Source organism: Panthera uncia (genome assembly GCF_023721935.1).
Source record: "Panthera uncia isolate 11264 chromosome A1 unlocalized genomic scaffold, Puncia_PCG_1.0 HiC_scaffold_16, whole genome shotgun sequence".
Classification (NCBI taxonomy): domain Eukaryota; kingdom Metazoa; phylum Chordata; class Mammalia; order Carnivora; family Felidae; genus Panthera; species Panthera uncia.
In genome coordinates this window covers 13,984,330-14,006,454 of record NW_026057576.1, presented here as the reverse complement: position 1 = coordinate 14,006,454, position 22,125 = coordinate 13,984,330, and the positions used below count along the sequence as shown (strand labels likewise).

The window sequence follows — 22,125 nt, the reverse complement described above, 5'->3', positions numbered from 1 at the left end:
AATGCCACCATTCCACGTGGGAAGGCAACAGTCATTTTGCCGGATGTTTTGTATGAACGTCCTGGCGAAAGGGCACGTTGTGAGGCCACATGACAGCCCCCAGGGATAGTGCAACAAAAACCTTCACCCGGAAGATGCAGTGGGTGGCCCGGGAGGCTGTGCATGTGGCACGCCTTATGGGAAGGACTGGCTGACTGCTTTGTTGAGGATGCAGAAGAAGGGGGGATACAGGATGCCCAGAGCCTACCTGGATAACTAGGACACCCGTGGAGTCATCGTGGGGTTGCTGTACTCAGCCATGCACACATCCGGCTGCATGGGGGTGCTGTTCATGCAGACCGCAATGAAAATCCCACCTCCTGGAGAGGCATGGAGACAACCTGTAAACCCACATCTGGCAGCCTCGCCTTTGAGAGAAACAGAAGGCTGAGAGAAAGTGTTCATGTTGACACAAATGTATGTGTTTAGTTTGGGAACTGAATGGACCGTGGGAGAAGCCCCCTGAGTTAAGGCTGTACAGGGGAGCAGAGGCCACGCCAGAGGGTGACATTCGAAAATTGTCAGCCTGCACGGGCTGTGTTTTATTTTTGCTATTTAAAAACAAAAATGCAATCCCTTACCACCTGAGGCAACAGATGAACACAGTTGGCTCCTGTGCTCGGCTGTTTGGTGCACTGTGTGCAAGAATGATGCGAACGTTGTTAGTAAATCAGACCCAAATTTCTGAAAGGGCTTCAAATAAATAGAACTAAAATTGGAGCCTACAATCATTCTGTGTCTCCAAATAACAATAAGTTAGCAAGGAACAAGGGAAACAAAAGTTGCGATGAATAATGGTCCTAGAAAACTTTCCTTGAAATTTTTCCATCCCCCTCCCTCCTCCTCTCTTTCTCTCTCATCTTTCAAATGACAGTTTCTGGTCCTTTCCTCTGCTCCTTACAAAGAAGCACGTTATTGAAAAAGAAAACACTACGCCCACTCCAAGAGAGCTAAATCTAGAGATTGAAGGGAATTGAATGTGTGTGTGTGTGTGTGTGTGTGTGTGTGTGTGTGTGTGAATTTCACAAGCCAGCAGAACATTTTGTTAAGGGTGTGGTCTGCACTATTACCTGTTTCTTATTTGAGGAGGTTTAGGATTATGACTTTGAACTTCTGTTGGCAGTTGGTACAAGGCACGTAGCACGTGCCACCGGGGCACCCAGGTGTGTGTCACAAGGCTGCTGCCCTGGAGACCTGGCTCCCCCTCTCCACCGGGGCCGGGGCTGTGGTAACGACTGTGTGTTGGATGGCAGGGAGTCCTTGCCCTGCTTCTTTGAGCCCTGGAAGAGATGCCACTGGCTTTCCCAGTGGGGGGAGAAATCTCCATGGAGTCCATGAGCCTTTGAGAGGAAAGTGGCAGGGAAAGCCCTGGGAGCCCAAAGACTCTGCAAGTATCATTCATGTCCCTGCTAGCGTGTCAGTTTCCTCTCCAGGCGGCCCGATCGGACCATCTGTTAATGTGCTGCTCCACCTGCCGTTCTCTTCTCAGGGAGGAGACCTCTTTGATGCCATTACTTCCACTAACAAATACACTGAGCGAGACGCCAGTGGGATGCTGTACAACCTGGCCAGCGCCATCAAATACCTGCACAGCCTGAACATTGTCCACCGGGACATCAAGCCAGAGAACCTCCTGGTAAGAGGGATTCTAACCTCAGGGGTCTTGAGTTCCAAGCACTCATGAGTGAATATCAATCTTTCTTCTTTCCTTTCCTAATTTCTTCCTTTTTTAGAAGGAAGAAACTACCTTAAGGGCTAGTTTCCAGCTGGACTTCAGTAACTAGCTAGAAACTAGCCTTTTAAGTTTATCTATAAGGGTTAATGTACTATTAGGAGTACTTGACTAATCAATAGCAAATAAAAACCTGAGACAGGGTTGGGGGAATAGAACTCGGAAACTCCAGGGCTGTGGTTAATACCCTGGGCTAAGCCAAGATAATCGTGAGCATTTACATGTCTATTATTTATCCACGGCATTTTGATGTGAAAAGTTTTTACTTGGGGAAAGAAAAAAGGAAGCCCTTGGTCTCCCAAATTTATATTTCGATAATATGATCTAAAAGCTAAGACAGTAAATCGTGAGTTTTAAAGTCACCAGCCCTTCGGCATAAAAATAATCATAACAGGGACTGATTTTTAAAATCACAGACGTCCTGACCCTCCTTTATGACCATTTGGTTTGCTTTTACATGAACTCAGCATCTCTGGGGGAAACGCCGAGAATTCTTTATGCAAGCAAGTGAGGTTCCTTTCCTAGTCCAGTTGTTCAGGGGACAGTTTTAGAAAAAATTGAGGAGACAGAGACTGGGCATCAAGGAGCTGTCTCTGGTGAATATGGGAATAACATAAATTTTACTGGCTCTCCAGGCTGGAGTTTTAATGAAATCTATTCATTGTCTACTCCCCCCCCCCCAAGATATTAGTTCTTTTACTTTCATTATCTGGGCCCAAGAGTCATGTATTATATATTACTGGTAGTTTGTTCATCTCTTCAGAAATCTGGGAATTGCGGATTCTCTTTATAAAGCAGTGTTTCTCCGAGGGTGGTCCAAAGACTCCCTGCATCTGAACTACTCCCAGATGCCTGTTAAAAATGCAAATTTCTGAGCCTCCCTGTAGCCCTAGCAAATCAGAATCTGGTGACTGGTGACAGGGTACAGATCTTCATTGAAACAAGCTCCGCTCCCTCCCCACCCCCCATCCCCCCACCCTCCACCCCATGACCCGAATGAGCATTCAAGTCTAGCAGCAGATGAGCCACCCAACTCCCACCGCACAAAAAAGGCTGGGGACATCTGCTGTAATGGAGACCCACCCGTGTGCTTGCCCTGCGCTTTTCACTCATTCTCTCATTCAATCCTCTCAACAGCCATGTGGGGTAAGTTCTGTTACTGTCCCATTTCACTGGTAAGGAAACTAAGTCCCTAGAAGTTCAAAGACCTGCCTAGAGCCATTTATAACTCACATGTGGAGGAACCAAGATCTCCACCTAGCTCTGTCCTACTCCAAAGCCTAAGCTTTTAACCACTAGACCCCGTGAAGCTGCGAATTAGGGATATTTATTGTGTGCTTGCTCTGTGCCAGCGGACAGAGAGACAGGCCTTCATCGAGGTGACATTCACGTAGGCTAAATCGGCATTCAAGAAATAAATATGCAAGCAGTTAGTTAATTGCAATTATGTTTGTAAGCTTGTAGCTACTGGCTAAGGAAGGCAGCTGAGGTCAATCGACGGAGTTCTGACTTAATTGCACCTCAAATTCCACATCTCCGCAGTAGCCTGAACATTCTCTTCTGCATAGTTGCCTCCGTAAACTGCAGCAATTTTCTCTTGTCTGCATTCATTATTCCTGTGTCCTGAATTATGTAGGATGGTCTCGTGGGAACAGACTCACAACTGAGCCTTTGTTTCAAAACTTCTCTAAACCCTGAAAATTCCGTGATTGAAAATTAAAGTTTCGTTTCCCTTCCCCCCTCAGCAGTTTGCTTTTGTGTGGCATCGTTCACTTGCTTCTCACCAGAGCATTATCTATTTCTGTAAATGCCATAAATGATTACTTAGCAGCGTTCTTTCTCTAAACTTACAATTTGCAGGACACTGTGAAAGTACTGTGCTCCTTCCAGTGTTCTACTTTCTAAATTACTCAAAAAGAAAAAAAGTTCACTCCTTTTTTCCTTTCTTTTCCAATGTAAGAATATGAAATACACACATGCCATTGGAGTCATTTGCAGTCTAGGTTTAATATAGAAGCAGAAGTAATTCTGCTTCTCTAGTAGAGGAATTTCTTACTCTCAGAAAGTAGTAAAGTTTGGTGAGTTTTGCAGGGATAAATCTATTTATAGTATAAAATAGGTAGAAGAATAAAATAAGCTTAACAAAATTAGGATGACGTCACTAACTGAACTTGGGACTTCTGTTAATGTCACATTCTGTTGACCTTTTTGTGGAAATAAGAGAGAATCGTCATGGGAGGCACATTCACGTACTGAGGATTTATAGTCAGATGGACCAAAGTTCAAAACCAAGTGCTTTACTCGGAATTCGACTGGCTAGTCCTATGACCTTGAACAAGTTTCTTAACTCCTTTGAGCCTCCTTTAAGGGGATTTTATGAAGATAAAGAGATAATATGGCACTATTAGCTTCCTTCATTTTTATTCCCCATTTATTTGTAGTAAAAATTAAATTACTCCTAAAAATAAAACTGTTTCACGATAAATTGTATGTTGTAAAAATCATCTTCCATCTTTTTTGACATTGCTTTTAAAATTTTACTATTTACCCATGCATGGATTTGGCATCTCCTGCCAAAATGTAGAGCTATAGGCCATTTTTGAAAAATGCTATGACAAATTTAATGTAAAGACTTTGAATCCATCTTTTTACTCCCAAATAAATAAACTTACCAAATAAATAAAAAGGCCTCACAACACACTTTGCATTACTGTTTTATTAAAGGGACCTCAAAAAAGCCTAAATTGTTGGACTGCTAACAAGATTTTTGCTAGTTAAGTGTTTAATGATTGTTATAAGTAGCAAAGTATTATTCTTAAATTCCTAACTCAGCTATAGATTTCACTTTATATGGTATTATACATATAGAACTTTCAAAAATTTTTTTTTAATTTTTTTTAACGTTTATTTATTTTTTTGAGACAGAGAGAGACAGAGCATGAACAGGGGAGGGTCAGAGAGAGGGAGACACAGAATCTGAAACAGGCTCCAGGCTCTGAGCGGTCAGCACAGAGCCTGACGCGGGGCTCGAACTCACGGACCGCGAGATCATGACCCGAGCCGAAGTCGGCCGCTTAACCGACTGAGCCACCCAGGCACCCCAAAATTTTTTATTTTTAATTCTTACAGAACTCTATAAAAATGTTGTAGCTTAGCCTTAAGAACCTATATTGATCTATTCAAGTCTAAGTATTTATCAAAGCCTTTTAATGAGAAAACATGATTTGATGTACAGTGACGTTTCCAGCCACATTTGGGGTGAGAACTGGGAATCGACCCAATATAAATAACCCTATAATTTTATGATTGTATCGTTACTAGGTTTTTGTTTCATTTTGCTTTGGTTTTTGATGTCACAAGTTAATCATGCCAGTGATTTTCCATGGTTCTTTTTCTTTGTCAGGCCTGGAGCTTAATGATCATATTGATGAGTGACCGGTGGAGTGAGAGGGTGGATGAGATGAAAGAATGAGTCAATGAGTGACACTTCTTCCCAGACTAGAGGACAGATCCAACATGACAGGTCCAGGCCATTCCTCATTCATTACATGGAAGATTCACATGGGCTTCAGTCTAAATGTCACTGAATGAGGAGACAAAGTGCAGTGTTTCCCCAACTGCACTTATGCGCAGAACCAGTGTGTGTGTGTGTGTGTGTGGTGTGTGTGTGTGTGTGTGTGATGATAATATATAACTAAAAGGAACTTGTTGCTTTTTAAAAAACACACAAAACCGTGAAAACGCTCTTACGGAGATCAACCGCATCCAGTTTGCAGGAGTCACCACTAGATGGCAGGCTTGTACCCTTGGCAGGAAGAGTCCTCAATAGCAGCCTGACTTCCTTCCAAGGAGCTGGGAGGATCTTTTAAAAATGTGTATGCAGATGCCACCTCCTTAGGAAAATTAAAGTGTTTACTGGCAGAAATATAACTCGCATCACTATTTATTTATTCCAGAAATAAACTGTAATTTTCTTGAAATACAGAAGTTTATATTCAAGAAACTTTTTCCTTCTAAACTCCCCAGTACTCTCTGGAAGAAAGCAGTTTCTCAGAGAATCTGCTTCTCTTGGTCAGAAATTTTCCTTTAGAAACTTTCTGTCCAGGTGTCTGTACCTGTTTCTAGCTGCCCATCAAAATGGCATGCCTAGCACATGACTCTCATTGTCACTCTATAGATTATACATAGCAGGAAGATACCCTGTTCCCTCCAAGGGATGACCAGGTATGACCAAGAGATGGGGTGTTCCAGCTTGGATTCATTTCCGGTTCAGCCAGCCCCAAGCCCAGGAGATGAATGGATTTCCTTCTGCCTTAATCCCAGAACTCTTAATCCCCAAAGAGGTCCATGGTACACAAGGCAACAAGGTACACAAGGTACACAAGCCGCAGATAGAGTGCATGTAGAAGTCATAGACAAAAGTACAGTTGAGTAGATTCTGTAGTCAGTCCACTGTCATATGATCTCAAACCAGAAGTGTTGATTAATGGTCACGGGACCCAGAAGAAAGGAGACAGGGGCCTCTCAGGACTCTGTCACTAGCTGTCACCCAGTCAGCATTATTAGTGATGTGAAATGAAGATGTATTACGGCAAATGACAGAATTGAGATTCAAAAGTATCTTTGGCTCTATGAGGGTCCAAAATCAGTAAGATGCAATTTGACAAGAGAGGAACGTAAATCCCAATGGACTGAGTGATCTTGGTAGAGTTGTTTTAATGATCATTACAGAAAAGCAGCAATGGAAAAACTTGGCCAGGCCACGTGAAAGGCAGTTAATTGACCGTAACTTCAGTGTGAGCCTCAGTGTGATACGATTCCTTAAAAAAGTGCCCCTAGACTCCTTTCACCGAAAGAGTGCTACATCAAGAGTCCTCTGTCTCACTTATACCGATTACCACTCTGGTGAGGAATCTGAGCACAGCATGACAGGGGCCTGGAGTTTAGCCCACAGCAGGGACGGAGAAAGTAGAGTGTGGTGGCTCTGGTCAAATAAATGACACAGAAGATGGAAAAACTTTTCTGTGCTGTACTTGAGAGCACTGAACTCTAAAGAGAAGACATTAATTGCGGAGAGATTTGAGGTTGATATAAGAAAAAAAAAATTCTAACAATTGCACCAGTTTGCAAATTAAACAGCCTTTACTATACGTAGCTTGTGGTCATTGAAAATGTCCAATCAGAGGGGCATCTGTGTGGTTCAGTCAGCTATGCCTCTGCCTTTGGCTCAGGTCATGATCTCACGGTTTCTTGAGTTCAAGCCCTACATCGGGCTCTCCGCTGTCATCGCACAGCCTGCTTCAGATTCTCTGCCCTTCTCTCTCTGCCCCTGCCTTGCTCCCGTCCCCTCAAAAATACATACATACATACGTACATAAAAATAAAATGTCCACGCAGACACTGAATGATTATTTTTTATAGGTGTTTAGAAAAAAAAAATCTGCTCTCTGAATTTGGATAAAAATTAAGGGAAAAATAGAAGAAAAACAACATTGTCCCCAAACATTATTTAGTACAATCATATACCAGTTATCTTACTAACACATTTGCTGAGGACCCTTTTCCAAGGACCTATGATGGCACAAGGAAGAAGAAGACAGGAAATAAAACTGTAGTGTGCTGCCGTGGTTGGCCCAGGTCTGTCTGGTGCACTACTCATCCCTTTTGTGATTAAGGACTGAAATAACATCACTCATCTCACTTAAAATGACATGGTCTTATTGGAGTAGCAAAGATTAATAATAATAGTATATAGCGTTGCCAAAGTTATTAGACTACCAATCATCTCATACATGTTGGTGCAGAGTAACTTCATAGAAGCTTTTTGAAAGGTAATTTGGTAATAAATAACTGAAACCTTCAATAGTATGTGTATTCTATGACCAAGTAATTCTAAGTCTGGAAAGGTAACCTAAAGAAAAAAAATCAGGTATGTATACATACATACAGATATTCATCCCAGTGGGCTTTAGTATGAAAAAATAGAGATACATATATATGGAATCAAGTTACCTCAGGGCACCGATTAATTAAATAATAGCATGATGAGGAGGGAGGAGGACATATGGTTAAAACCTTAGACTTGGACATACCTGAGCTGAAGTTCTGGCTCTGCCACTTACTAGCTGTGCAACATTGGAAAGTTACTTAACGTCTCTGAGACTCAATTTTCTCATCTGCAGAATATCAGTAAGATACTTAATAGGTTGTTGTGAAGATCCAATAGGGTAATGAACATGAACTCCTCAACACAATGCCTCGTGTATCCTGTGTGCTTACTAAGTAGCGGTGGTAGTAGATGTTGGGGTTATTATCATGGTGCCTCCATACAATGGAATATCCAGTAGCCACTGGAAATCGTGATGTAGATAGGCTTATTCACTCAGGATATATTGTCCAGTGGAAGGAGAAGGGCAGGAAAGAGAGGTAAAGAAGGGGCTGGAAGTTCATACCCCAAAATGCTAACAATGGTTATTTCTAGGTGTCAAGATCATGGGTGAGTTTAATTCCTTTCCCTCTATAATTATCTGTCTTTTCTAATTTTCCTACAGTGACATGTTGGATATTACTCGTGTGTCAAAAATGTAATACCAGTTTTTAAAATGGCAGTGACACTGAGTTCCCAGTTTTAGCAAAAGCCTAGTATGTACAATGGCCAAGAGAATCCCGAATGTGCATGTTTTGTGTATCTCAGTGCAGCTGCATAGGACTCCTTTTGAGATAGTTTCATGATGATTTTAACGTGAGGATGAGAATCAGGTTTCCGGGAGTCTCCATTCATCCTTCTGTCTTCCCAAAAATCTCTAGATAATACCTTAAAAGCTATTTTATTTTTCGCTCTGCTATTGTTACCCCTCTTCTGACTTCTATGTGACATTCACTGTTATTATTTCATTTAACCTTTGATTTCATAAAGATTTTACATGTGGGTATAAGATAGTTTTTTTAAGAATTAATTTTTTTCCAGGAGGTTTAATTTTAAAGTATGTGGACCATAAAGTGCATTTTAAAAAATAATCTCTTGCATTAATGTTGTTTTACTTCACTTCTCAAAGATTAAAGATTTAAATTTATTTTCCTTAGGATCGTAAAGGCCATATACCATGGCCAGAGGAAAAGCAACGTCTTTTTAAAGGGATACCGTATTGGTTAAAAAGTAAATTGACTTTTTTTTTCATGGCTTTGTCAATTTCATGCCACCTTTGTCCAATTCTATTTGGTGAAATAATTTTTTAGTACCTATTGAGCTCCTCTGTGAAAATATTTCCGTGGATACTAATGATTCATTAGCCAGGATTTCAACAGGGTTATCCTTGAATTCACAGCAACATTGAGAATTATGTTTGTCCCAACACATCTGTTATGTTAGTCAGCTCTTAGTTCTCTATTATGGGAATCTCAGAAACCATTTGCCTGGGTTCAGGTTATCTGTGAATTTTCATATTATTTTATGGCCACCAGCTGCATTTTATGACTATATATTAAATCTTTTATTTTTTCAAATAACTTTTCCAAATGGTCTCAGTTTCTAATCCAAAGGAAATCAGGCCTATGCCCAAACATCTACTGTTCAGCAAGTTACAGCTACTGCAAAACCCTAAATAAAAGAAAAGAAACAAAAATAAAACTCTTCTTTAAAAAGGAAAAATCCTGTGCGAAATGCTGGTGTGCCAAAAACCTAATACCTGACCTTTCACTATATCTGTTCTTGGTAGGACGTGCCTTCAGCTTTTAATTGGAACCTTTTTCATAATTGTTGCCATTTAACACATTTAGTCTGTCAAATCATGGGATGTCTTTATAGCCATATAATAAACCCTAGAGAACAACTTCTCTGACTGTAGCCATCTGCAATGATCACAAGAGTAGCTTACAAAATACTGACAATCTTTATGGTAATAGGATACATATGGCCGCCCACAATTATGGGTAGCTGCATTCAATTAGTGTTGTACAATTACACAGTTTTATTGCTTAGTTAAAACAGTGAAAGCACTACACACTGGTAATTTGCACTAATCCCCGTCTCTTTAATAGCCCCTCAGTGTTTAAAATGTGGGGGAACATCTAGAGTATTTAAAGGGTTTGGGATGAACATTAAATTATATCTCATGTTGTGAATACTCGTTGATTGACAAGGTACTCCCACCTCACTTGTGGGTCGCGTTTTATGGAAGCTTTACAATACAGTGAAGGCCAAAGTGAGGCCAGAACCCCACTTGCCGGATCAGGCTGCCCAAGCCCGTACTTGCAGCCAGTTAACGTCCCTCGTGGAAGATGGTCAGGATGAGGAGACGTGCAGAGGAGCGAAATCACAATCGATTCAGGGAGCACTATAAGCCAAGGACTCCACATTTTAAGTGTGAACTTGTTAGAAGCTTTTCCAACTCCTAACTTTTAATTAAAAACTCAGTTCAAAGTAAATTTATAGCTGCCGTTTGGGAAAATACTTTCTGGGGGATGGTTTTGCGAGTGGTGGGTGTGCGTGTGCGTGAGGGTGTGTGTGTGTTTGAAACAGATGTATTTAGCAATCTGCGATTTGAACAGAGTTTTAATTACATTTTTCAATGGCCTCACTCATGCCCCTCTGTATCTGGCTCCGTAAGACATAAATAAGGGTGAGCCCAGCTCAGGGTGCAGCAGACGCTAAGGGTGAATCCCAGTTGTGAGGTGGCTGTGTGGGGACTCAGGAAAGGTGCTCTCCCATTGGAGGGGAGGAAACGCTGGAATATATTCTTCTGTATCCTTCTCCCAAAGTGTTGACAGAGAAAAACCCAAAGCAACCTTGCTTCCTGCCCTGCCTGACAGTAAGTGAAACACAATTCCAAACGAAAAGCCTGGACATTTATTCACCTGCAAAAACATTTTGCCGAAGCATTTCTAATGTAGTTGTGTCTAGAAATGTTTTCAGTTACATGGATTAGGCCTTTGTCTCTCAGTTCTTATTGTCTATCATAAGCATCACGTTAACTACTTTATGTTCATGAAATTCTGTTTTTTCAAAGCAGAGGAAGGGGCCACCGTGGAAGTGATAAAGATAAAAAGAGCACTAAAATGATAGATTCTGTGTTCTATTTAAAAGGTGTTGGTTTTATTTTTGAAGAATTACTGCTTTCACATAATCCTAAATTTTAGGTACAATTTTTTTTTAGTGCTTGTTTTCCCTTAGTTGTTGAAACTTTGAACTTTATTGTTTGGCTACGTTAAATATAACTATCACATGGCTATGTATGAGATGGAAATCCTGTCAAAATGTAGATACTCAAAAATAAAACCTTTGCTACATGTAAGAGAATTACATAGTCACAGTCAGAACCAAAATATGACTTATGACTGGATCTGCCAACATCTGCTTTCGTCCAACTTTTGAATAAAGTTAGGTGAGTATAGATAGTACGTTTAGAGGAAAACCACAAAATTCCTGTACAAATGGAGTTGCGTAAATTGAAACCTGCATCTGCACAACCTCACAAAACACGCCCCGTGGATGTTCGGACTAACAGAACCTCAAAGCGAGAGATTATTTCGCATTTTAGGAAGGTTATTACTAAGAAAACGGAAGTAAGGAAGTAAACAATCCTGCTTTGTCTGGGAAGTAAACTAGACGATCTTCTAGATATATTTCCATCTCAGGTTTCTGCTCATGAAAAACATTTGGATGGCCAGAAGGGCTTATGCACTAAAACTATGATTTAGGGATTTCTTTTGCTGGAAAACATTTAGGCTGGGTATGATATTATGTTTTGTGGCTCTAATGCCTCAGAGCCCCTAACTTGCTCCTGCTGATGGGCTAGAGAGCTGCGTTGTTAAAGGAGTGAGGACAGTGTCTATCCCAGATGACAACTGGGCAAAGTTACATCTGTGAGGGACATGCAACTGTCTTTGCCCTAACGACCTAAGTGCAGGAGACCCCACAAGTCTCTGGACACCTGCCCGCAGGCCCAGTCTAGATGGAGGTGAAGCCCTTAAGGAGAAGACTCCATGCTCTGTGTGGAGAAAACATAAAAGGATATTTTCTGCCCAGAAAAGACACAGTCACTCCAAAAGGGAGGATCAGACTCCCCGCCTCTGCCAAAACAGTTAGATCCAAATGATCGATGCTGATACCACAGCTTAGCCAGCCAAACATCTGCACTTTATGCGGCAGTGAAATGAGAAGTTAATGTACTTTTGCCAAGGAAAGGGAGACGCGGTGTGCGAACGGTAGTGGAGCTCCTGATGTGTGGAGAGATGTCTTACTGCGCAAGAGGTCAGACCGCCGTAGCAAGTACAGATGATCACAAGGCGGCAACAGAAGAACATTCAGGCTTCAACTTGCTGGGGGAGGAATTATTCTGATGTGCATGGAAAACTTCACCATTTCCTTAAGGCATCTCCTGGTGACTGCCTTTGCTGGGAATAGGAGCTTTTTAGTGTGGTTTTCTTTATCTTATTGATTCCAATGGAGGGCACTGAATTAGAATTCTGAATGCCCTTTGATCTTTTCTTTGAAATAGTAGAAGTTGTTTGGAATACTTTTTAGAGCAGACCCATTTGGTTTGATCACGGGCTAGAATTAAAGCAGTATAAATACTTGCCTATAGTCACATGCATCCTTTTCTTGATTTGTTGGGTGAAAGACTAGAGACTTTTACTGCCTTAATAAGGAAACCTGGGCAGAATGCTGACTCTGCACCTGATAAATCTTTCCAAATTGCCACAGGTGAAATGAAATGTTAATATCCCTTTCAATTATTAATAAAAAAATGTAAATAGATTTTGTTGGAAATGTGGGCCACTGAAAATGAAGTATTTTAATATTTGTGTAGATTTTTTTGTTCAGTTACTAAAGAACTGTATTTTTATGTCCTCTTATATATTAAATTGGAGAGGTAATTATTTTCATAAGTTGGAGATACTGCACTGGAGACTATATTTCATTGTGTTACACAAATCAATTTTAATTGTGGAAAACATTAAATACAGAGGAGCAAAAAAACAAGAAATCTGCCTTAATCCTACCACCCAGAGACAGACACACGAACACTGTGTTCTTTCTGACATTTTTCTTTCTACGTCTTCTTTTCTTTAATACACATTGTATGCAGACCAGTCTGAAATCTGCTCCTTTTTCCCAAAAATAATGTATTTCAATAAATATAAACCCACATCGCCATGTTAATGCTCATGTAGCACGCCATTGTATGAACTACCGCAATTTATTATTGAATTTCCATTTGCTGGCTGTTTGCCATGCTTCCAGTTCTGCTGTCATCTAAAAAAAGATAGTCTCATATGTATATCCTTGCAGAATTGCCTCATTTTTTTTTTTACTTTATGATAAATACATGAAAGTTAAACCACAGCGCCCCTCATTTCTTCAAGAAAGAGCTTTTGAGCTCTTCGTTTTAAGGCAGTTTCACTCTTTGCTTTTCCTGTAGGTGTACGAACACCAAGATGGCAGCAAATCGCTGAAGCTGGGTGACTTTGGACTGGCCACCATTGTAGACGGCCCCCTGTACACAGTCTGTGGCACCCCGACATATGTGGCTCCAGAAATCATCGCAGAGACTGGGTAAATGCTTTCCGTGTGTTTACTGAAGTGCTGTGCTTGTCAAAGAACTAGTCTGCTTCAAGAATAGGAGAACGTACTGCTCTGTGCCATCCGGACAGAATTAGCTATCAGATTTCTTTCACTCTTTTTTTTTTTAAACTTGAAAGTGGGAGCCATTTTCTCTGTTTCCCCAATCAAGTTGCCAATTACTGCAATCTTGTTCAAGGCTTCCATTTGGCCTTTGTTAAAGGTAGAACAGCAGTTATTAACCTCAGAGTAAAAAATGTTCGGACTAACAGGGAAACATATAGCGATGGTAATTAACTTGCTTTGGGATAAAAGAAACAGACACTGCTGTGTGTGGTGATTACAGTCTCCTGTGGTTATTTCTCTCAGCTGTCCTCATTCTCCCGTCCCAGTCTCATTTTGGCTCTCTTGGCGGTCCATTGATTATCTGTGCAGTACAAACACCCTTAGGCATCAGAGGGCCACTGGGAATTTTCTGGTTTCTGTGTGCAGCCGTATCAGATGAATGAAAACCTCTAGAATGGGGGCGGGGCGGGGGTGGGGGAGAAGGCGGGTGGCCTGACACTTAGTAAGGACCTACTGCACGCCAGGTCCTAAGCTCCTTTACTTCTAACTCTTACAGTAGATGGTATGATTCCCATTGTGCATATGAATATGAATAATCTTACTCTGAAGGTTGAATATCACATAAGCTCATGACTAGATCGTAGTTCAGTCAGCATCTGAACTCAGGTCTGTGTGAATAAAGGGCTGTTTCCGAAAAGAGCCTAGTTCTTACCAAGGATCATGGGCGACGTTCTGAAGTACTACCCTTACACAGAAGGATTGGGAAAGGGTGGTGCAGCAAGGAGAGATGGCCCTACTTTTCCCCCCAATTAGTGGCACCAACCCACCCCCAAGGGTCTAGGTTGTATGCTCCACTATGACCCATTTGAGATAGTTTTTCTGCTTAACCATAGACCGGAAAGGTAGAAATGCAAAATAGATGAGAAGGGAATGCCAATCGGGAAATCCCAAGGGTGAGATGTAGGGTAATGAGAGCTTTTTTATTCGTCAAATTTGAGTGAGTTGGGAGCCCACATCTATAACCTTGCCTGACCTCCCTCAGAGGGTGTTGCCCGAGGCGTATCTACAGTTTCTACTGTGAGTATTCTGACAGCCTGCCAGGAGGGAGGGGTCTGGGGTAGAAAGAGAATTGCGTTGGGCTCTTGAAGATCCTGGTTGGAACCCAGCTCTGCCACAGATTGTGTGATCTTGAGGAAGACTATTTACCTCACTGAACCTCAGTTTTCCCCTCTATAATATAGGCAACAATACTTATCCTTGGGAATGTAAAGAGCTGTTAGAAAAACAGCATATAAGATAATATATGTTGGTGCTTTATAAATTGGAAATGTCCTGGGGCGCCTAGATGGCTCAGTCCGTTAAGCGTCCGACTTTGACTCGGGTCATGATCTCACAGTTTGTGGGTTCGAGCCCCGCGTTGGGCTCTGTGCTGACAGCTCAGAGCCTGGAGCCTGCTTTGGATTCTTCATGTCCCCCTCTCTGACCCTCCTCTGCTTGCACTTGCTCTCTCTCTCTCTCTCTCTCAAATAAATATTAAAAAAATAAAAAAATAAATTGGCAATGTCCTATATGTAATTGTTATTTCTAAAATCAGGGAGTTGTATAGTTTCAAGGGTCCCACCTTATCTTAAAACTGATATGGCTATAATAAACCTTTTTGATGAAACCCCTCACTTACTGATATTTGGATATGATCATAAGCATGCTTTTACTTTGATTTTTATTCATGTGTCTTAGTCTCTCTCTCTCTCTCTCTTTTATTATTCTTTCCTTGAATTCTGATTAGCCGGTGGGTTTTAGTTTATTGTTTGTTGTTGGGCTTTTTATTTTTGTTTAGTTTGGTTTTTGGTTTAGAATAGAAGAGTCATCTATTTTGCTATGCCCCATAATTTGTCCTGGCCTGACTTTGCTAACTCTAACCTCACTTACTTTTCCAGATATGGCCTCAAGGTGGACATCTGGGCAGCTGGTGTAATCACTTACATCCTGCTGTGTGGTTTCCCTCCGTTCCGTGGGTATGGGCAGTAATCTTTTATTCCTCACCAACAAAGCATTGCTCTATTCTCTGAGTGATCCATTCCGCCTTCTTGCACAAAAGAGCCTGAAGCAGGAAAAGAACATAATAAGAACTTCGCTTGCAGTGCCTGTTATTTTTTTCTACGTTGTACATGCTAATTTACATGCCTTCCATAAATCTTCCTCATATAATTTAAAAACTCATTCTTTCTTAATTTACCAAAACAGTTCCATATTGACATTTTAAATTGCTTAAAAACACACATTTTACACATTAATGGGGAAAGGAAAGGCTCTAATGTATAAGAATGAAGAAACATACTCTGAGTTGACATTTTAGTGCTGTTTTTCCCTTGTTGTCGTTGTTCATCTAAACAGAAGTGGTGATGACCAGGAGGTGCTTTTTGATCAGATTTTGATGGGGCAAGTGGACTTTCCTTCTCCGTACTGGGATAACGTTTCTGATTCTGCCAAGGTAGGTTTCCAGTGCCTTCTTCTTCCTTATAGCCTGTGCACCTTAATGGAATTACTGATTTTGACTCGTCTTATGCAGGGAGACTTAATGATATTGTTAATATGATTTCTGTCTATTTTGGTTATAATTACTAGGTTGTCCAAGAGTTCACAGTCATCAAGTCCTCTGTTCATAGCCATCCCGACTTATCAAGTGCCTCTGTTTCCCTGGCTTCATTGCTCCTTGTTGCCACTCCGGTTACATTGCTACAGGCTCTTGCTACCCCTACCCGCACCAGGCCACCTTAGATTGCCACACAGCTTATTGCTTTACCTTTTTCAGGTCTCAACTTAATTTTGTCTTCTCAGTGAAACTTTCCCAGACCACCCCACTTTCAGTTACAGCTCTTTAACCAACCTGGCTCACCTTATCTTCCTCATCTGCTTTATTTTTCTGTGTAGTACTTACACCCACATGTCCATCTGGTATACCATGTAACTAGCCTTCTACCTTTCTAGACAGGTAGATTTAGATAGGTGGATACATTCTACTTCTGTAATTTATTTTCTGATTCTCCTACTGGAACACAACGTTCCCAAGACAAGGATTTGTGTCTATTTTGTTTATTGCTGTAACATCAGTGTCTACGTAGTGACCAGTACATAACTGGTGCTTAACATGTATTAAATGAATGAATAAATAGAGGAATGAGTGAATGAAGCAACTAGTTAATCAATCAAAGTGAAGGAAGCTCAAACATTGAAATGATCCACACAGATATCAGGAGGAAACTACAATCTAACCTGGATCTTGAAAGACAGCCAGGATATAAAGGCAGAGGGAAACAAGGCATGCCGTTTTTGTCCCATTAAACTAAGAAGAGATCAGTATCTAAGAAAACTGTAAAACTCTTACATGGAGACGATAGTAGAACTTGAGATAAAAAAGAAAACTTTTTAATTGATTCCTTAAACTTACGTCTCCAAGCATCGACTTAAATTTATGAAAAAATTCTTGTTGAGAAATAATTGACTTTTGATTATTTGGTGTATATGCCTTTCCTTTTGCTGTGTCCTGAGTGAGTTCAGTTGAAAACCTGACTTTTTCCGCCTGGCCACTTTCCATAGAAAATGATGCACGTTAGGTCCAAGGCTTTCATTTTCTTCAGCCGTCCAGGACTTCTAATTACCTCTGGGCCTAGGAAAATGTGGGGAATTGAGAGAAGTGTCACAGGAAAGGCAGAAAGGTGATAGGAGGTGGGGTGATAATGCATGGGGGTGGAGTTGTTTTTGCCTGTGAGCAGTCTCTTCAGGAACTTACTACCTTATGCCATCACTCTGTAACAAGAGGGCTCAAAGTCATTGACAGATAGGACCATCTCCTACACACCCATGACACCTGGCAAAGGGCATCACACAAAATAGTTGCTTTAATAAGTTCTGGCCCAGGTTGGAAAGTGAATGAATGCCTTCTTACACAAAGGAGCCTGAAGCTGGAGAAGAACATAATGAGAACTTTAAGGTAGAAATCTCTGTATCAATGGAAATAAATCATCCCCATCACGGACTGGTACTCAGATCCTGTGAATGTAAGGAACTGGATAACACATATCTAACCATTTTGTTACATGGGAACTTCTAATCCTTCTAATCCAAGGTGGACAGATGTATGACAGACTCATCATTAAAACCCAAGCTGTGCTTTCCTGGTCCAAATCATTTGGAGCTCATGAGGAAGTCTCATTAATTTCAGAACCATTAGATCGTTTGCCCCTTAATAGTTCCATTTTATTGGTATTGATTGATGTGGAAATTTTTGAAGCAATTTTAACATATTTCTGTATTAAACCAACTTAGAAATCTGCCTTTAAAGCACAAAATTCTAGGCAAAGAAAGGAATATTAATTCTTTAACTTGTATAATTTATTTCTTTTCTACTAAATACATTTTTAATGAAATTTATTCTAATATTAACCTCATTTTTTTCTCAACGATAAGCAATATATTTATAATTCTGAATACTCGCCTTTCCTCTAACTTCTAAAGATGTTAGGTGGCTGTGGGTAAGTTGAGCGGATATATTTAAGATTTAGAGCTTTTCCAAACTGAAAGAGAACTTCTGCATATGAAAATGCTCAGATTGCTACCGTAAAAGTTAGACAAATGGAATCGAACGTTCCCTTCTGCAGGAGCTCATTACCATGATGCTGTTGGTTGATGTGGATCAGCGATTTTCGGCTGTGCAGGTCCTTGAGCACCCCTGGGTTAATGTAAGTGACTTCCTCCTTCCCCTCCACTTACTCCTAATGTTCCTTTGGAAAACTGCAGATTTCCTAGTGGTGTCACCTCCTTTTCTGAAGTGTTGTGTTTGTATTTGTTCCTCCCCCTCAAGCCAGAACAGTTACGGGATCTCAGTCTTGTTCCATGAGGGCCTCTGATGAATCCGGGCTGACGTGCGTTCTCGTGATCTCTTGCACAGAGCATTTTGTTTCATTCAGATGGGACTGCCTTCTAAGTGGGGAGGTGCATGTCCATGGTCACTGCCCCCCACCCCACCCCCTAGTCTACATTCTGAATACATCAGTAGGACAGAGAAGATTTTCTGAGTCACTACTGCTTTTGCATTATTCCCACAGGAAATACAACTGACCCAAGGGTCTCCATATAAGCCCTGAAGTACTCCAGTGCAGCACTTCGTGAACTTGAATGTGCTCACAAGTCACCTGGGGATCTTGTTAAAATGCATATTCTAATGTAGTAGATGTGAGGCTCTGAATTTCTAAAAGCTCCCAGATGCTGCTGCTGCTGCTGCTGCCACTATTTGAATACTACAGTCTAATGATACATCTTTATGAAAGAATTCTCCAGAGCGCAGTCATTCTGTTTTGTTCCTGTATCTCTTTACAACTGATTGATAAGATTTGTTTTGAATAGTCATAAATACGTATAGAGTGCTTTGCTTAGAAAGTCTTCCCACGACTCTTTTGAGTAGTTCACATACATGAGCTGATTATGTTCTTCCTAACAACGGTAGAATCTAGGCACTCCTGTAACCCTCACTCACATGTGGAAGTTCCATACCTAAGTTTAATGGTTCGTACTGCCAAAGTAGAAGACAGACACAGATTTGCACGTGGATATGGACATGAACACAGACAGGAACAAGGTTACAATCGTTAGCTCGATGATTGAAATTTTGCCAGCCTTTCTACTGCTTTGAGTGATCTGGCTGTGAGTTGAAGGCAACAAAATGTTCCACTTCTCTAAATTATCACATCGGTGATTAGCCACATGTCTTTTTCCTAAACCGCTAATTGTTAAGGATAATTGAAAGCACAGTGTTGAGACAGACTGTATCTGAAGTGACAAGAGGTTGGGGTCTTGTACATGTTCTGCCATATGATGACCATGGGCTTAGGTTTTAGTACTTTACATATATATGTATACACACACACAGGTATACACACACACACACACACATATGCACACACAAATACACACACACATATATTTGTTATAACTCAAATTGCTAATTGATGCTTCTATCCCTACATTTCCTAGATTGTGTAATTTGTTTAGAAATGAAATTGGTGTTCTATATGTTTTTCTTCTGTATTTTATTTTATTTATTATTTTTTAATATGAAATTTATTGTCAGATTGGTTTCCATACAACACCCAGTGCTCATCCCAACAGGTGCCCTCCTCAATACCCATCACCCGCCCTCCCCTCCCTCCCACTCCCCATCAACCCTCAGATTGTTCTCAGTTTTTAAGGGTCTTTTTATGGTTTGGCTCCCTCCCTCTCTAACTTTTTTTTCCCTTCCCCTCCCCCATAGTCTTCTGTTAAGTTTCTCAGGATCCACATATGAGTGAAAACATATGGTATCTGTCTTTCTCTGTATGACTTATTTCACTTAGCCTAACACTCTCCAGTTCCATCCATGTTGCTACAAAGGGCCATATTTCATTCTTTCTCATTGCCACGTAATATTCCATTGGGTATATAAACCACAATTTCTTTATCCATTCATCAGTTGATGGACATTTAGGCTCTTTTCATAATCTGGCTATTATTGAAAGTGCTGCTATAAACATTGGGGTACAATATACACACACATATATATCAGGAGGATATATGTGAATGTGAGTGTGTATAGATAGATAGCTAAAGTTTTTTTTAAATATTTTCATATACCAAAGCTCCCCAGTTGGCATACACACGTGTAGAGGTATTAATCCCAGCCTTTGGGATAGTCAGGTAGGGCAGCTAGAGTCCAGGAGTGGTCATCTGCAGCCTCAAAACCTTTGCATTTACCCCAGGGTGCTAAACAAAAGTTATCCTTTTCTGTGAAGTGGGAGAAGTTAGGAAGCATCTCACCTAAGCCTAATAATAAACTTAGAAGATAGGCAGAGTGGGTATTGTTGTACCCATTTTACAGAGGAGGAGACTGAGACTATGATGAGTGACTTACCCGAAGTAGCCAAGTTTAGATAGAGCCAGAATTTTCTGCCAGGTCCTCCCCCCAAGGATAAAGTCCCATGCACCACTTTTGCATTTATCCATCCTTTGTTCTGTGTGAAAGCACTGTGAATATTGCACAAGAATGCATATGCACATCATATGGTTATCATGATTGTTCAGAGAAGTTAGCAACCTTGCCGAAGTAACTTACCTAGGTCGTGGCACCTTTCCCTTAGATATCAGGGAGGAAGAGGCACAAACCAGCTACAGCCCGTCTTGGTGGCAGAGTTTGTTCTGACTGATCTACATGCTAATTAAAAGCCCATAATCAGGGTGCCTGGATGCTCAGTCGGTTAACCGTCCGACTTCAGCTCAGGTCTTGATCTCACGGTTCGTGGGTTCGGGCCCCGCGTCGGGCTCTGTGCTGACAGCTCGGAGCCTGGAGCCTGCTTCGGATTCTGTGTCTCCCTCTCTCTGCCCCTCACCCGCTCACACTCTTGTCTCTCTCTTTCTCTCAACAATAAATAAACATTAAAAACAAAAAAAAAGCCCATGATCTACAAATTGTCAAATTGGATGTTAGCACTAGAAACGGTGGGACTATGATCACACAGAATAAACCAGAAAATCTGAATTTGAAACATGGCCTTGGAAGGCTAACAACGAGCCATAGAGGAAAGAGATTCGTAGACTGTACGTAGCCATTTTTAAATACGTTTTCATCAGAGGACCACTGCTTGCCAAGCCTGTCCTTGGAAGCTGTGATAGAATGAGACAGAAGGGCTCCTCCAGCCATTGTCGGTGTGGGGAGAGGGGTGCTACAAAGGATTACGTGGGGGAGGCTGGCCGACAGAGCAAGCTCCAGTGGGATCTTCATATTTGTGTTAAGATAACTTTGTGAAGGTGAGCAAATTCGTCTGTATGTGTGAGGGGGCTGGAATGCAGTTGGAAACAGCCTTAGCCTGATTACAAACCAAATGACCCTATCTCCTTACGTATCCCAACTCAGGGGGTTCAAGAAACAAAATTAAGAAGATTTTTGGCTGTTGCCTTTGAAAAACTAGGTTCCTCCTTTTCCTAAGGCAGCATGTACATGTCTCAGCAGTAACTTTCTGCCTTGGCAACCTGCTTTGTACACATTTTTTACACATGGTCCCACTTTGCTGATAATTAGGCTCAGCCACTCCCTCTAAAACTTGGACTTCTGCTCTCATTTTAGTTTTCCCTCTCAGATTCCCTAAAGACATTTCCTAAAAGCAAGGATAACATTTAAGGAATTAGCCAGGAGATTATAAATTAAAAAAAAAAAAGTTATGTAATTCTAATAGACCTTAGATTCTAAGGGGAAAAAATATTGGTGTGAGCAAAAACTTTAAACATATTTTTAAAAACCCCCAAAATGTGTGAAGTGACTGCTTAACTTTTGAAATTACATTTATGTAGTGACTAAATCAGAAAAATGACTATTGTCTCAAAAACATAAATGAAAAAAACATACATAAGCTCTCATAACCAGCATTTAGTATTCGTGGAGGTCTCCAAGGGCAACAAAATGAAGCAAGCAATCAAAATAAATATGTTAGGAATTTAAAAGGAAGTCCATTTAACAAGGCATTTTGCATTTGGTGATCAAATTATATCTGATTACCACCGAGGACTCTACCTTAGGGGGTAAAAGGTAATAATAATTATATGAGCCCTGAGGAAGTCATCAGAAAGCATTTCCTGTTCCCTCATTTGTCCTCATTTTCTCTGTTGCTTATACAGTGACCTTTTCACTTGGTGCCTTTGGAAT

The 22,125-nt window shown here is 40.9% G+C and overlaps 1 protein-coding gene across 1 annotated transcript in view; it reads left to right on the top strand.

Annotated features, from left to right (window-relative positions):
* The window catches only part of LOC125933998 (serine/threonine-protein kinase DCLK1-like), a gene marked incomplete at its 5' end in the record, with an annotated part of 92,774 nt that overhangs the window by 44,472 nt on the left and 26,177 nt on the right, over nt 1-22,125 (top strand). Inside the window, 5 exons of the mRNA XM_049647304.1 lie at nt 1,529-1,675; nt 13,192-13,325; nt 15,335-15,412; nt 15,792-15,888; nt 18,056-18,136. Of these exons, the coding sequence (XP_049503261.1) occupies nt 1,529-1,675; nt 13,192-13,325; nt 15,335-15,412; nt 15,792-15,888; nt 18,056-18,136 (537 nt within the window). The remainder of the gene's footprint in view (nt 1-1,528; nt 1,676-13,191; nt 13,326-15,334; nt 15,413-15,791; nt 15,889-18,055; nt 18,137-22,125) is intronic.